Raw genomic sequence first — 15,329 nt, 5'->3', positions numbered from 1 at the left:
TAAGGTAAACTAGTACTCAGCCTATAGTGGATTTAAGCCATGGTTGCATACTTCGTTTTTCTCAAGTTTGCTTTGAACACAGCAGTCAGGCTATGTTGATTCTGTTGGTCCTTCTTGCGCGGAAGTCTTTCTATGGTTTTGTGTAGACATCATTTCGGATGACTACACTTGGTTCGCGGCACAACACTGGAGACGTTTTCTCATTTTCAGTGTGGTCACTACCACTGCACTGCTGAACTCTCGACGTGCCTCAGCGCACCGTCACTGTCGGACGAACATAGAGAAGCTCCACCCCCTTTATTTATATGGACACGGAACACGGTAACCTTCCACACAAAATAGTTCCAAACAAGTAACAATCGCGTCAGTGGCACACATCGTACTCAACCGGCTACCTCCTCTTTATTCATCAGAGGCTCATCAACCTAGTCTCTTATTTCTCTCCCAAAACAGTGTCTTCTCCCGCTTAGTGTACCTTAGCCTTCTCCGCTTCATACAATTTCTGTACATAGCTTGTAATGGAGACTCTCGCTGGCAATCCATAGTGGAGTCGTTCGATGCAATGCGAATGATTTCGGCTAGAGTCTAGCTGTGGACAATGTTTACAGGCTTGCATGCAGTAGCCATACATTTAGCTATGGCTTCAGCAAATTTGTTCTTCGTCCTGTTATCCATTTTCGCTCTGAAATTATCCATAGCTGTCTGTCTTAGACGAGGGGGCGGAGTACTCACATCAGCTGTGTGCTTGGCCATGAAGTGGTATTTCAGACTCGACGTGCTATGATGATAGCTCAGTTTACGACTGCAAAACATACAGGTAACTTTGCTCTTGTTAGTGGAACGATCTGGCAACTTTTTAAAAGTAAACCTTCCATTCATAAACTCTTAAGGTATCCGTTTTCGGTGCTGCCATGGCTGGCAAAACAGACATGGGCGTTGACCTGTGCGGCGCGCTTGTTTTGTTTCTGGTTTATTTATAGAGCAACGTAACATCCGCTGTGACGTGTTGCCACATTAATCTCACGATAAAAAAATTAATCATGTTAAAATTAATTTAATGCCGATAATAACGCGCTAAACTGACAGCTCTAATATATATATATAATAAGGTCATTTTAAAAAAGATTCATCACATGATTTTAATAATTCAATTCCTATTACATTTGATTTGATAAAGGGGCTGAGTAGCCATTGCTATTGTGTATATTTACATAAATAGTACACACACACACACACACAATCATGTTAATAGTCAGGTTTACTTGTGGTCCATGGTATATAGCCAGATTTTGTGGTATGCTGTATTCATGATGCCATATGAGTACAATAAAAGTGTTAAACAACATATTTTGATCTATTTATTTTATTGAATAAACCTGGAGGATACAGCTGCTAATGTAATTATGTTCATTGTTAATGCATAGTTTCCAAAAATTTACCTTTTAAATCTTATACTTTTGAGTATCAGAATTCTTAATTTTGAATATCAGTCAAAACAGAAAAATGGGTCCCATGATGAATGTTTACGGAACCCAAAATTAGTTAGAGTGGTTTCCCAGTGGGTAATCTAACGCAACCGAAAAAAAAGTTTCGGTTCATTTCTGAAATTCTCAGGTCTGTAATTATGAGTGAATGATGTGTGAGGTTATATGGTTACTCTATTAACCGTACGTTAAATGACCAACTTAGTTCATAATAAGTGCAGAGGTGCAGGGTTCGATTCCGGCTCCAGCCTTCCTGTATGGAGTTTGTATGGTCTGCCTGTGCCTGCACGGGCTTTCACCAGGTACTCCGTTTTCCCCCTACATTCCATAAACATGCATGGCGGGCTAATGGAACACTCCAAATTGTCCCTGGATGTGATTGTGAGCACGAATGGTTCTTCATCTATGTGTGCCCTACGATTGGCTGGCAACCAGCACAAAGACAACTGGTATTGGCTAAAGCACACCTGCAACCGGATAAGCGGATTACAAAATGGATGGATATTTACAACATATCACTGTATGTGGTGATGTCAGATATAGTCGGTCATGAACTAAGATAATGTGATGTCCCCACCAGAAAATGAAAGTGATATGGGATACACCAGTGGTTCTTAACCTGGGTTCGATTGAACACCGGGGTTTGGTGAATTAGTCTCAGGGGTTCGACGGAGCCTCTGCCATGCAGGTTAAGACACACCCGACTCAACATGTCAATTAATTATGGAACACCCGCTTGGCCATCACTGGCTGCAGATGATCATGTTACATTGCTTGTTCAATCAGTGCTGCGGGAATTTTAGTTCGCTCAGGAGTCAACGTGTGACTGTCGTGATAGTACGTCATTTAATTTTTTTTAGAATGTTTTAATGCATGCTATGTCGAGCAAAAAAAAGAATTCACATGCATTAAGGAACGTGATGGGAATCATTATCTGCATGATTTGTCATGCCAAGTTAAGCAACTCTAAAATCGCACCAGCAAAACTGAAGAAACACTTCTTGAATCCGATTTTTATTTTTCATTAATGAAGGGTTCGATGAATGTGCATATGACCTGGTTGGGTTCGGTACCTCTAACAAAGTTCAGAACCACTGGGCAAAACAGTAGGAAATCACCAAAGTTCCAAAAGAAAAGAAAAGCTATATTTGTCATCAAAAATTCCAGCTGAAAGAAAACAATAGATATTCTGTCCCATGTTTTGTATTCCTCGGTATAGATAGGATTCATTGATGTCACAGGTTTACGTGATCTTGTGAATAAGTGACATTTTGTAGGTCAGTCTACAGCGTCCACACGTCTCAGAGAGTATTTCTCGGACCTCTGTTGCCTTTGTGTTATTTTTCTTTTGAAAATGTCAGACTCATCTTCTAACGGAATTTCTGTAAAGCAATTGCTTGCGGAAGGTATAGATCAAGGTATAGATCAATGTCTGTTACCATTTACAATTTGATTTCGATACCAAATGACATGATTGACTGGAGGAAAATACAGAATGTCTTAAGTAAGGGTAATAGACATTGTGTATAACAAATTAATTAGGAAACGATAAATGTGTTCTGATTTCACAACATATGGGAGCTCAAAAATTTCAGGAAAAAAATTAAGAATTTCTGTACAACTAAGTTTGATTTAGTTGGGCAAATATTTTTAAATTCTACATCATAGCACTAACTAACTACTCACAATTTTTTTTTCAAGATGGTGCCACGAGAGTGGCTGCCTCTACAGCAGTGCATATCCCTGTTTGAGTTTCATTTGTCCTTTTATTTCATTTATTTCTTCTTCCGATTTTGTTTTGTGTGTTTTTGTATCCCAAATCTACAGGGGGGAGATGGGCATCTTCATTTCTGCTCATCGCCATTATTTTCCTTTAATTTTTTTAAGTTTACTGTTTCCTGAAACCTCGCTCGCACACATGACCCCATTGTTTACAGTAGGGACCAGCTGTTAGCTTGGCGGGCTAACAGCAGGCTACTGGCTGGCGACAAACGAGACGTTCCCCGTGAGTTGAAGAGGAGGAAATTGGGTTGACAGGCCGGGAAGGAGCGCTGCAGAAGGAGGAGAAGATATAGACACGTCCTCCCGTCCATCATCACGGGGAATGTAAGATCGCTCACGAACAAGATGACGCTGACCCGGCATCAGAGGGAGTACCGCAAGGCTACCCTGCTGCTATTCATGGAGTCATGGCAAACAGGAGTTACTCCAGACACACACGCCGAGTTGGAAGTCTTCCAACTCGTATGAGCGGACAGGCAGGGAGTGGTAAGAGAAAAGGAGCGGGATTGGCTGTGTTTGTGAACGATAGATGGTGTAATCTCAGGCACATCACCTTCAGGGAGCAACTCTTCAGCCGGGACATTGAGCTGCTAGCAATTAGCCTCAGGCCGCACTCCCTCCCAAGGGAATTTTCGTACGTCATAGCTGTGACTGTGTATGTTCCCCCGTCGGCAAATGGCAATGCAGCGTGTGATGCCCTGATGACTGTAGTGAAAGGGCTACAAACACAGATCCCCAACGACATGCTGATTATCTCTGGGGACTTTAACCACGTCTGTCTGTCGTCCTCCCTACCAACAAGAGACAATAACATTGTAGACTTGTTTTATGCCAACACCAAGGAGGCATATACACCCCAGCCCCTACCCCCCTCTTGGAAGAGCGGACCACAACATTGTGCATCTACAGACCCCTTGTACACAGGCAGCCAGCTGTGACTCGCATGGTCAGAAGATGGTCCACGGAGGCTGAAGAGGCTCAGTGAGACTGCTGGCTGCATAAGGTTAGCTTTGCTAGCATCCTCCTGTTGCCCACCTCCTCCAGAGTGTCCAGGAAGCAGCCCAGGACAGAACTGGCCCTCCTGACCAGTCAGTCCAGTCTCTCTCTGTCCCGGGCTTAGATGCTGCCTGGCCTGCAGACTATGCCATAATGGATGGCCGAAGCCACCACTGAATCATAGAAGGTCTTAAAGAGTGACCCCTGAACCCCAAAAGACCTCAGTTTCCTGAGTAGGAAGAGGCGGCTCTGTCCCTTCCTGATCAGGGCGTCTGTGTTGGTAGACCAGTCAAGTTTATTGTTGAGAAGAACACCCCGGTACTTGTAGGAGGTCACCCTCTCAATGTCCGTACCTTGGATGTTCATCAGTGCAGGTGAGGAATGTTTCCTGCAGAAATCTACAACCAACTCCTTAGTTTTCCCGGGGTTGATCTGGAGGTGATTCTGCTGGCACCAGTCCACGAAGTCCTTCGTCAGTCCCTTGTACTCCCGATCGTCTCCCTCTGTAATGAGGCCTACAATCGCAGAGTCGTCAGTGAACTTCTGAAGGTGGCAGGTTGGAGTGATGTATCTGAAGTCCGAGGTGTAGAGGGTGAACAGAAATGGAGCTGGACAGTCCCCTGCGGCCACCCAGTGCTGCAAAGAAGCCTGTCCGACTCACAGCTTTGTGCCCTCACATACTAATATGTATGTGAGGGTACATGTGAGGGTTTGTGAGGTAATCTGTAATCCATGATTTGAGGTGTAGGTCCACTCCGGTGTGCCACAGCTTGTCCCCCAGTAGGTTGGGCTAGATGGTGTTGAAGGCACTGGAGAAATCAAAGAACATGATCCTCACAGTGCTCCCAGCATTCTCCAGGTGTAACAGCGCTGAGTGGAGGAGGTAGATGATGGCGTCCTCCACACCGATGCCGGGCTGGTAGGCAAACTGTAGCGGGTCCAGTGATGAGCTCACCAGCGGTCGCAGGTAGGCGAGGACGAGTCTCTAGGGCGTCTTCATCAGGTGAGACGTCAGTGCCACTGGTCTGTAGCTGTTGAGCTCCTTCGGGTGGGGGGTCTTGGGCACTGGGACCAGGCACGAAGTTTTCCACAGCTGTGGAACTCTGCCCAGCTTCAGGCTCAGGTTGAACATGTGCTGGACAATGTCACACAGCTGGTCGGAGCAGGTCCTGAGGAACCGGGAACTGATCGTGTCCGGACCTGCTGCCTTCCTCACATTCATCTTCCTCAGTAGGTTCCTCACCTGCTCTGTCGTGACGGACAGGCAGGAACCAGGAGACAAACTGGGTTGTTGGAAGCTGGTCGTAAGAGGAGAGGGGGGAGGGGAAGTCCATAGTGAGAGTGGGTGCAGCTACAGGGGTTGCTGGTGGTTGGGGGGAGGGACAGACGTCTGGTCGAACCGGTTGAAAACACGGTTCAGTTCATCTGCCCAGTCCTTGTCCTTCTCAGTCAATATCTGGAGGCTTTTGTGGCCTGAGATGGTTTTCAGGCCCCTCCAGACACCAGTGACATTACTGGCCTGTAGCTGGTCCTCCATTTTCTTCCTGTAGGCCTTCTTCCCCTCTCTGATCCTTCTCCTCAGCTGGATCTGCATGGCCTTCAGCTCCTCTCTGTTTCTAGACACAAAAGCCCTCTTCTTCTCCTTCAGGAGGGCCTTTATGTCGGGAGTAATCCATGGTTTGTTGTTGGAAAAACACCGTACAGTCTTGGTGGGTACGATGTTCCCCTCACAAAAGTTTACGTAGTCTGTGATGGTGTCGGTGAGTGAATCAATGTCCTCCCCATGAACCTCGTTGAAGAGCTACCACCTGGTTGAGTCGAAGCAGTCCCGCAGAGCCTCTTCAGCCTCCGTGGACCATCTTCTGACCATGCGGGTCACAGCTGGTTGCCTGTGCACCAAGGGTTTGTACACAGAGTGGAGAATTACCAAGTTGTGGTCCGCTCTTCCAAGAGGGGAGAGGGGGTGGGGTGTATATGCCTCCTTGGTGTTGGCATAAAACAACATGACTGCGCCTTACATGTCATCTTTCGCCGTGGGTTCAGCTCCTCTTGAAAGACGAACTTGCAGTTAATGACGACAGCACAAATTTGGAGGAGCTTATCGGTGAGAGAAATCGGGAATGTGGAGTGGAGGACAGGTTTGACAATAAAGTTGTACTTGACTTGACTTGGAGCACTTCCGTGCCCAGTCAGAACTCTGCCATGCTGATGGGACACCTGCTACCCAAGAGGCTTCGCAACCTCCCAAGCCAGAGTGTGAGTGTGCTGGGACTACCGCCGCCGGGGGAGAACCTATGGAGGATGCTTGGGACCGGAGGAGAACGCGCCGGCTTCAAGTCCATGCCTGCATCTACTGTGGCCATTAGGGACATCTGGTCTCCAATTGCCCGACGAGACCTCCATGCCCGTCACGCCCATCTACTAATGTGGGCAATTGTGAATCAGACACCAACACCAGCACTGATCATTGACAGCAGGGTAAAGCTGGCTCTCGCACATCCAGGAGGCTCAAGCTGGAGGGAGATATTTTTGGTCAGGCTCAGGGTCTCCCTATTTAGGCTCTGGTGGACTCTGGGGCCGATGATCGACCCCAGGTTAACTAAGGAATTACGGTGACCGGTCGACGATTTAGAGGACGTCAAGTATGTTCGTGATCTCGATGGGCGACTCCTGGCGTATTTAAAACAGATCACGGGTCCATTGTTGCTCAAGCTATCTGGCAACCATGTCGAACATAGGCGGTTCTATATTATGCCTTCCTGAGCCGCATCATTAGTTCTTGGGTTACCTTGGTTACAAACACATAACCCGGTCATCCTGTGGGACCGCCCCGCAATTGAGAACTGGAGCACATTCTGTTATGCGCACTGCCTACAGTCGGCAGCAGGGGGTAGAGGGGTACCTCTTGATGTTACTCTTGAATCCATCTATTCAGATAAAGTTCTGAGTATCTACCACGACCTTCCTCAAGTATTGAGTAAAGACCGCACTCAATCATTGCCTTCACACCGACCTTATGATTGTGCAATAGATTTACTGCCGAATGCCCCATTGCCAAGTTCTCGACTCTACCAGCTGAATGGTTAGCGCGTCGACATCACAGTGCAGAGGTCGTGGGTTCCATCCCGGCTCCGGCCTTCTTGTGTGGACTTTGCATGTTCTCCCCGTGCCTGCGTGGATTTTCACCAGGTACTCTGGTGTCCTCCCACATTCCAAAAACATCCATGGCAGGCTGACTGAACACTCTAAATTGTCCCTAGGTGTGAGTGTGAGCGCAGAGACCGGAGGAGAACGCGCCGGCTTCAAGTCCATGCCTGCATCTACTGTGGCCATTAGGGACATCTGGTCTCCAATTGCCCGACGAGACCTCCATGCCCGTCACGCCCATCTACTAATGTGGGCAATTGTGAATCAGACACCAACACCAGCACTGATCATTGACAGCAGGGTAAAGCTGGCTCTCGCACATCCAGGAGGCTCAAGCTGGAGGGAGATATTTTTGGTCAGGCTCAGGGTCTCCCTATTTAGGCTCTGGTGGACTCTGGGGCCGATGATCGACCCCAGGTTAACTAAGGAATTACGGTGACCGGTCGACGATTTAGAGGACGTCAAGTATGTTCGTGATCTCGATGGGCGACTCCTGGCGTATTTAAAACAGATCACGGGTCCATTGTTGCTCAAGCTATCTGGCAACCATGTCGAACATAGGCGGTTCTATATTATGCCTTCCTGAGCCGCATCATTAGTTCTTGGGTTACCTTGGTTACAAACACATAACCCGGTCATCCTGTGGGACCGCCCCGCAATTGAGAACTGGAGCCCATTCTGTTATGCGCACTGCCTACAGTCGGCAGCAGGGGGTAGAGGGGTACCTCTTGATGTTACTCTTGAATCCATCTATTCAGATAAAGTTCTGAGTATCTACCACGACCTTCCTCAAGTATTGAGTAAAGACCGCACTCAATCATTGCCTTCACACCGACCTTATGATTGTGCAATAGATTTACTGCCGAATGCCCCATTGCCAAGTTCTCGACTCTACCAGCTGTCCCAAGTTCATCTAGGACTCGCGATCCAAACAAACCGGTCTTCTTATTGGCCATATTAATATTCCAAGTGGCGGCCCGGTGGGCGCATGTTCTCCCCGTGCCTGCGTGGATTTTCACCAGGTACTCTGGTGTCCTCCCACATTCCAAAAACATCCATGGCAGGCTGACTGAACACTCTAAATTGTCCCTAGGTGTGAGTGTGAGCGCAGATGGTCGTTCGCCTTTGTGTGCCTTGCGACTGGCTGGCAACCAAGGTGTCCCCCGCCTACTGCCCGATGATGGCTGGGATAGGCTCCAGCATGCCCCGCGACCCTTGGGGGGATAAAGCGGATCAGAAAATGGATGGATAGATGGATGGATGAATATTCCCAGTACAATGGGTAAAATTGAACAAACTGAACATTTACTATTGAACTCCAACATTGATATAGTGAATTTGACAAATCCCAAAGTTGGTGAACCCATTCATCACCAATCGCTGCCATCAGTATGTCAGGATACAATTCATTCAGAAGGGACCGGGGAAAAGGGCAAGGGGGTGGATTACTGGAATGTGAAGAATTGTTTAAAGTGTAACTTAATTGAATGGCCAGCAGGAATAGATATTGAATATATGGGTCTCCACAAAACTATTTCTCCTGAAATGCCTTACAAAGGGATTTGTCTGTACCGACCTCCTTCTCAAGACACATTCTATGATCATCTTAAAACTATTTTCAAATATGAGGATTTTAAGAGGGGAAATTATTCTCCGGGGTGACTTGAATTTTAACTGGGATAACAAACCGGGCAGGAAAAAACTGAAGCTGTTAACAGACATCTGTAACCTAACACGCGTTATCCACGGACTGACAAGAAAAACCAACAAATCTAAAACAACAACTGATTTAATATTCACAAATAAATCAGACAGGATCTGTAAATCTTTTCATTTTCTGTCTGAGCTCTCTGATCATGATCTCATTTTGTGCTGAAAAGTCAAGTGGAAACGCCCTGCGAGTCTCAATAGCACCCAGTTTTCATGTAATACTGAGAACTGAACAACAAAATCTGACAAATGCTCTGCGAGAGTATGATTGGTCAAACGTATTAACGTATAATGAAGTTGGGGATAGTTGCAACAACTTCTTCAAATGTGTTAAAGAAGTCCTTGATAATTTCACAAAAAAAGGTGACTCTATAAGGCCTAAAAGGGACTACCTTGGGTCAAGGGTGATGTACGGAAATTCATGAAAGAAAGGGATAATGCACAAAAAAAAAAAAAAAAATCATTAAAATCAAGGTTGACTTGTGACAGACATCATTCAGAAATAAAGTGATCAAACTAATTCGTAAAGCTAAAGCAGTGTTTTAAATTAAATAATTTTATTAAAATTATAGATGGGGTTAAATTGATATGGGAAGCAGTGTTTTAAATTAAATTAAAATTAAATAATTTTATTAAAATTATAGAGGGGGTTAAATTGATATGGGAACAACTAAATAAGTTGACGGGAAGAATCAAAGACATAATATCCAATGATATGCAACTCCAGGTGAATGGCATGCTCACAAGTGACCTGGGAATTATTGTTAACAGCTTCAATGATTTTTTTTTTTTTTCATACAGTCGATCGAGGATTTGACAACAAATGCTGAATCTCCAGACAAGTTACACTTTGGATGACAGCAAGCCAGGAAAGAAATAACTGTTCCTGAGGTTCTGGATATAACACCTTCTCTGAAATGCCCTAAAGCTAGAGATGTATTTGGTCTGGACAGTAACTTCTTAAAACAACATAAAATGACCCTAGCAAATGCAGTTGCACACTGTCCATGAATCAATGTAGCATGCCACCCGCCTGGAAGACTTCTAGGGTTACTCCAGTCCTAAAGAATGGGGATAAGACCAAAGCAGAAAACTACCGGCCGATAAGTATCATCCCAGTCATTTCAAAAATAGCTGAGAAATGGAGTGTATCACTGCTAACTGACCATCTTAACAGGGGCAATAACCCACTAAATCCAATACAGGTTGTTTACCATTACATTGGAGCTGTCTTCCTGGACCTGAACAGAGCTTTTGACTCCGTAAATCATAATGTGCTTATTTCAAAAATGTCCTACTCTAACTCTGAGGGTGCACTATGCTGGATGAGACAATACGTTTTAAATAAAAAGCAGACTCTTCATATCGGAAACCCAATGTCACCTTACCTTGGGTGTTTACCAAGGGCACCCCAAAGTGCTATCTTGGGCCCAATTCTGTTCAGTCTCAATGTAACCGACCTAGCTCCAGTCTGCCCAGATGTTCATTTGCAATTATATGATGATGACACAGTGCTACATGTCCACGCTAAATCAAAACAAGAAGCTGCAACAAAAGTATCAGCAGCTCTGACATCTGTATCTCACTGGCTTGGTCAATTTTGTTTACACCTTAATACCAAAAAGACTAAGTGTGTTCTTCTCTCCTAAGTTAGCCAATGTTTAAACCAACGTTTTGTTTTGGTTTTTTTTTTTTTTTTTTTAATGAAAAGTGGAAAGTTATCACCGTCTCTAATGTACCCTCACCGAACACTTTATTAGGTACACCATGCTAGTAACGGGTTGGACCCCCTTTTGCCTTCAGAACTGCCTCAATTCTTCATGGCATGGATTCAACAAGGTGCTGGAAGCATTCCGAGAGTTGGGTCCATATTGACACGACGGCATCACACAGTTGGCGCAGATTTGTCGGCTGCACATCCATGATGCGAATCTCCCGTTCCACCACATCCCAAAGATGCTCTATTGGATTGAGATTTGGTGACTGTGGAGGCCATTTGAGTACAGTGAACTCATTGTCATGTTCAAGAAACCACTCTGAGATGATTCCAGCTTTATGACATGGCGCATTATCCTGCTGGAAGTAGCCATCGGAAGTTGGGTACATTGTGGTCATAAAGGGATGGATAGATTCAGCAACAATACTCAGTTAGGTTGTGGTGTTGCAACGATGCTCAATTGGTACCAAAGGGCCCAAAGAGTGCCAAGAGGTGCCACTCCTTTCAGCTAAGAACAGGAAACTGAGGCTACAATTTGCACAAGCTCACCGAAATTGGACAATAGAAGATTGGAAAAAGTTGCCTGGTCTGATGAGTCTTGATTTCTGCTGCGACATTCGGATGGGAGGGTCAGAATTTGGCTTCGACAACATGAAAGCATGGATCCATCCTGCCTTGTATCAACAGTTCAGGCTGGTGGTGGTGGTGTAATGGTGTGGGGAATATTTTCTTGGCACTCTTTGGGCCCTTTGGTACCAATTGAGCATCGTTGCAACACCACAACCTAACTGAGTATTGTTGCTGAATCTATCCATCCCTTTATGACCACAATGTACCCAACTTCCGATGGCTACTTCCAGCAGGATAATGCGCCATGTCATAAAGCTGGAATCATCTCAGAGTGGTTTCTTGAACATGACAATGAGTTCACTGTACTCAAATGGCCTCCACAGTCACCAAATCTCAATCCAATAGAGCATCTTTGGGATGTGGTGGAACGGGAGATTTGCATCATGGATGTGCAGCCGGCAAATCTGCGCCAACTGTGTGATGCCATCATGTCAATATGGACCAAACTCTCTGAGGAATGCTTCCAGCACCTTGTTGAATCCATGCCACAAGGCACAAGGCATGGATTCAACAAAAGGGGCAAAAGGGGGTCCAACCCATTACTAGCGTGGTGTGCCTAATAAAGTGGTCGGTGAGTGTGTGTGTGTGTGTGTGTGTGTGTGTGTGTGTGTGTGTGTGTGTGTGTGTGTGTGTACGTTCATTACAAATAAATGTAATAGTATTACTGAGAGAATATTTTTTGTTTTGCTTCGCGTTTTCTGTGACATGATGGTTGCCTGGTTTGCACGCCCGCCTTACATTGCAGAGGTCATGGGTTCAATTCCAGCCCCGGCCTTCCTGTGTGGAGTTTACCTGTTCTCCCCATGCCTGCATAGCTTTTCACAGAGTACTCCAGTTTCCTACCACTGTAAATCATTCCTACGTGTGATTGTGAATGTGAATCGTTATTGCTTGTCTGTGTGCCCTGCGATTGGCTCGCAACCAGTTTAGGGTGTACCCGCCTCCTGCAAAAATTGGTTCCAATAATGGTTGGAAGGATTAGAGTTTTGCAGAATGTGCTGTACCACACAAGTAATCCCTTAAATTAGTGGCACTTGAGGTCCGATGACAGCGGAACCTTTGTGAAAAACGCTTTGTCGAAAATCACACGCATTTAAAGGATTTTTGCAGACATAAACACAGAAATGATTAGGCCAGTTCAACAATGGGATTCATTCAACATTTCCGCTGAAAGTTCAAATTTTAATTCAGTGAATTAAGGTCACTCAAACAATTGATTGTTGGACTCGGCCTCTTTGGCACAAAAAAAATAAATAAAAAGATAAGCGACTTGAGCTAGGCCGTTGTACTGCTGTGACCTTTCCTCCTGGCTCAGCTTCTTCCCTCTATGACATCTTTGGCACACATATCTAATTGGAACCAGTTAAGATCGTAGAGTCACATCTAGTCACATGGACTAGGGAAATTCTGCTTCAGCCCAACCCCCCATACTACCTACTCCCTTCCATGTGGTTTTGCAAATAAACCAGTACAAAGAATAGGAACCATTTTGAATGGATTTGACCTTGTTTGCATTAGTAGAATAAGACTCAATGGCCGTTATTTGGCATATATGGCATTCATTAAATATTCCAAATGAGATATTCTGGTCGTTACTGTTAGTATGATATGGTGAGCATTAAACATGGACCAGCTGAAGGGTTCCCTCAGAACTTTTCAGAACGGGGGACTGTACTGTCATCCGTATTTCTCTATACTGTATATCTAAAGTAAAACGTTCAGATGTCAGAAAATTAAGATGAAGAAAACTAATTTTCTTGTAAATAATACAGCTCAACTTACCTCCATGCGTCCCTCTTGCTCTAATGGTTTGATCCCTGCAAAGATGTCTGGCTCGTCTTGGTGGCTGTCAACCAGCTGTCGATCGGCTCCCTCCTCTGAAGCAGGGCTCAGGTAGTAAACCTGGTAGTCATCTTCACACACAACGAGTCCATCTGCTTCTTGTTGAGCAATTCCACACACTGCGGGTGCTCTATTTTCTGCTGCTGTTCCAGCATATGTTTCCTCCCCAAGACCTTGAGGAGGCTTGGTAGAAAATGAATTATTGCCTGAACTGTCTAACAGCGCATCACTGTTAACCGAGTTTACATCTTTGTTGTGTTCCAAGTCCTGCTCTGGCTGATTCTCTATTGGACGAGAAACATCAAACACCATGTCAGTCTCTTTGAGAGATATTGTGAGAGGCACAGTCTTTACCGCATGACAGCCATCTGAAGCTAGGCTAATATGTTCACAATCTAAGATTGTGTTCTTATTATTGCTGCATGCGTTACTGTATGAGTCCTGACGTAGTGGACCGGGGGAAGGAAACACCTCTGGTGCTGGGGGATTAAATTCGAATGTGTTGCTTGCCTCAGCCCCCAAAGCCAGACAATGCCCATCATCAAGGCTAAGTTCAGCAAGGTCTGGCTCCAGAGAGCTATCCTCACTGCTGGTTCTCTGTTTGGCATTGATATTTTTACATCCTCCAAAAATTCCCCCCTTCCCAAAGCCCTTCATAAGTTTGAATTTACCCCCAGAGGTAGAACCTGATCCTTTGTAGAAACATTTTCCTCCTCCATCTTCTAGAGACAATGAGACCCCCCCTCCCAGACGAACCAACGTAGTTCCCCCTCCATTCACTGAATAAGGCCTCTTTTTGGTTAATGTCGTCTCCTTTGGCCTCACGACAACGTCTTCCTGAAAGTGACCACTTTCTCTTGCTTTACAATCTGCTCCTCCTGGTACAAGAGGTTCCCCGATAGATCCTGCAGAGGCTCTTACTGCTCTCTGTTGCTGATTTCCCCTAGGCCAGCAGAAGGTGGCTGTCTTCTTTTCAGCACTAGAGTAGGTGATACTTTCAAGAGGGTAGGCCATTTGCCAGTTGAAATAACATGACTCCACAGCAGGTTTAAAGCCCTGGAAAAGCTTGTCCAGGGACTTGCGATGCTGCCCACGCTTCACTATCTCTATAACTTTAAGGTGCCAGTGCTTCAGGTGACTTGCCAGTTCCAGACGCCTAGGAGAGATGGTACAATGTTTTATTATAATGTATTATTTTAAATGCATTTTTGTTTTTAACATTACCTAAACAGACATAGATTACCTAATAAAATAATAATAATTACATTTTATGTGATCAACAGTCCCAGAATTTACATGAACCTAAGACTATTTACACATTTCAAGAAGAATATTAATTTGTAGATTGTCTGAGAATCAAATGAAATACTGCATATCTAATTTGAAAAAAATCATTCTCCAGTACACAGTACAAAGTGGTGCAGATAAGGAAGTGAATCATGTTTCTCCGGTTGGAGAATAATTGGAATGTTTTTACGCAAACCTCTGAACCATGTGTTTTTCAAATAAAACTGTCATTTCTCTTAAAATGCACCCTTTTGAATTGTTACCGGGAATTGGTGATTCAAGGGGAGAGTGCCTCTGGATTGGCAGACCGGGGTGGTGGTCCCTCTTTTTAAAAAGGGGGACCGGAGGGTGTGTTCCAACTACACAGGGATCACACTCCTCAGCCTCCCTGGTAAGGACTATTCAGGGGTGCTGGAGAGGAGGGTCCGTCGGGAAGTCGAGCCTCAGATTGAAGAGGAGCAATGTGGTTTTCGTCCTGGCCGTGGAACTGTGGACCAGCTCTACACCCTTAGCAGGGTCCTCGAGGGTACGTGGGAACTTGCCCAACCAGTCTACATGTGTTTTGTGGACTTCGAGAAGGCATTTGACCGTGTCCCTCGGGGAGTTCTGTGGGGGGTGCTTCGGGAGTATGGGGTACCGAGCCCCCTGATACGGGCTGTTCGGTCCCTATACTGCCGATGTCAGAGTTTGGTTCGCATTGCCGGCAATAAGTCGGAATCGTTTCCAGTGAGGGT

At 45.4% G+C, this 15,329-nt stretch overlaps 1 protein-coding gene across 3 annotated transcripts in view; it reads right to left on the bottom strand.

Annotated features, from left to right (window-relative positions):
* zswim8 (zinc finger, SWIM-type containing 8) overlaps positions 1–15,329 on the bottom strand; it is a 179,613-nt gene that overhangs the window by 75,004 nt on the left and 89,280 nt on the right. For all 3 annotated transcript variants that reach the window (XM_019872083.1, XM_019872084.1, XM_019872085.1), the window contains exon 10: positions 13,249–14,464. In XM_019872083.1, coding sequence (XP_019727642.1) covers positions 13,249–14,464 — 1,216 coding nt within the window. The remainder of the gene's footprint in view (positions 1–13,248; positions 14,465–15,329) is intronic.

The sequence above is a fragment of the Hippocampus comes genome, unplaced genomic scaffold (genome assembly GCF_001891065.2).
Source record: "Hippocampus comes isolate QL1 unplaced genomic scaffold, H_comes_QL1_v1.1 scaffold269, whole genome shotgun sequence".
Taxonomy (NCBI): Eukaryota; Metazoa; Chordata; class Actinopteri; order Syngnathiformes; family Syngnathidae; genus Hippocampus; species Hippocampus comes.
This window is presented reverse-complemented; position numbering and strand designations above follow the sequence as displayed.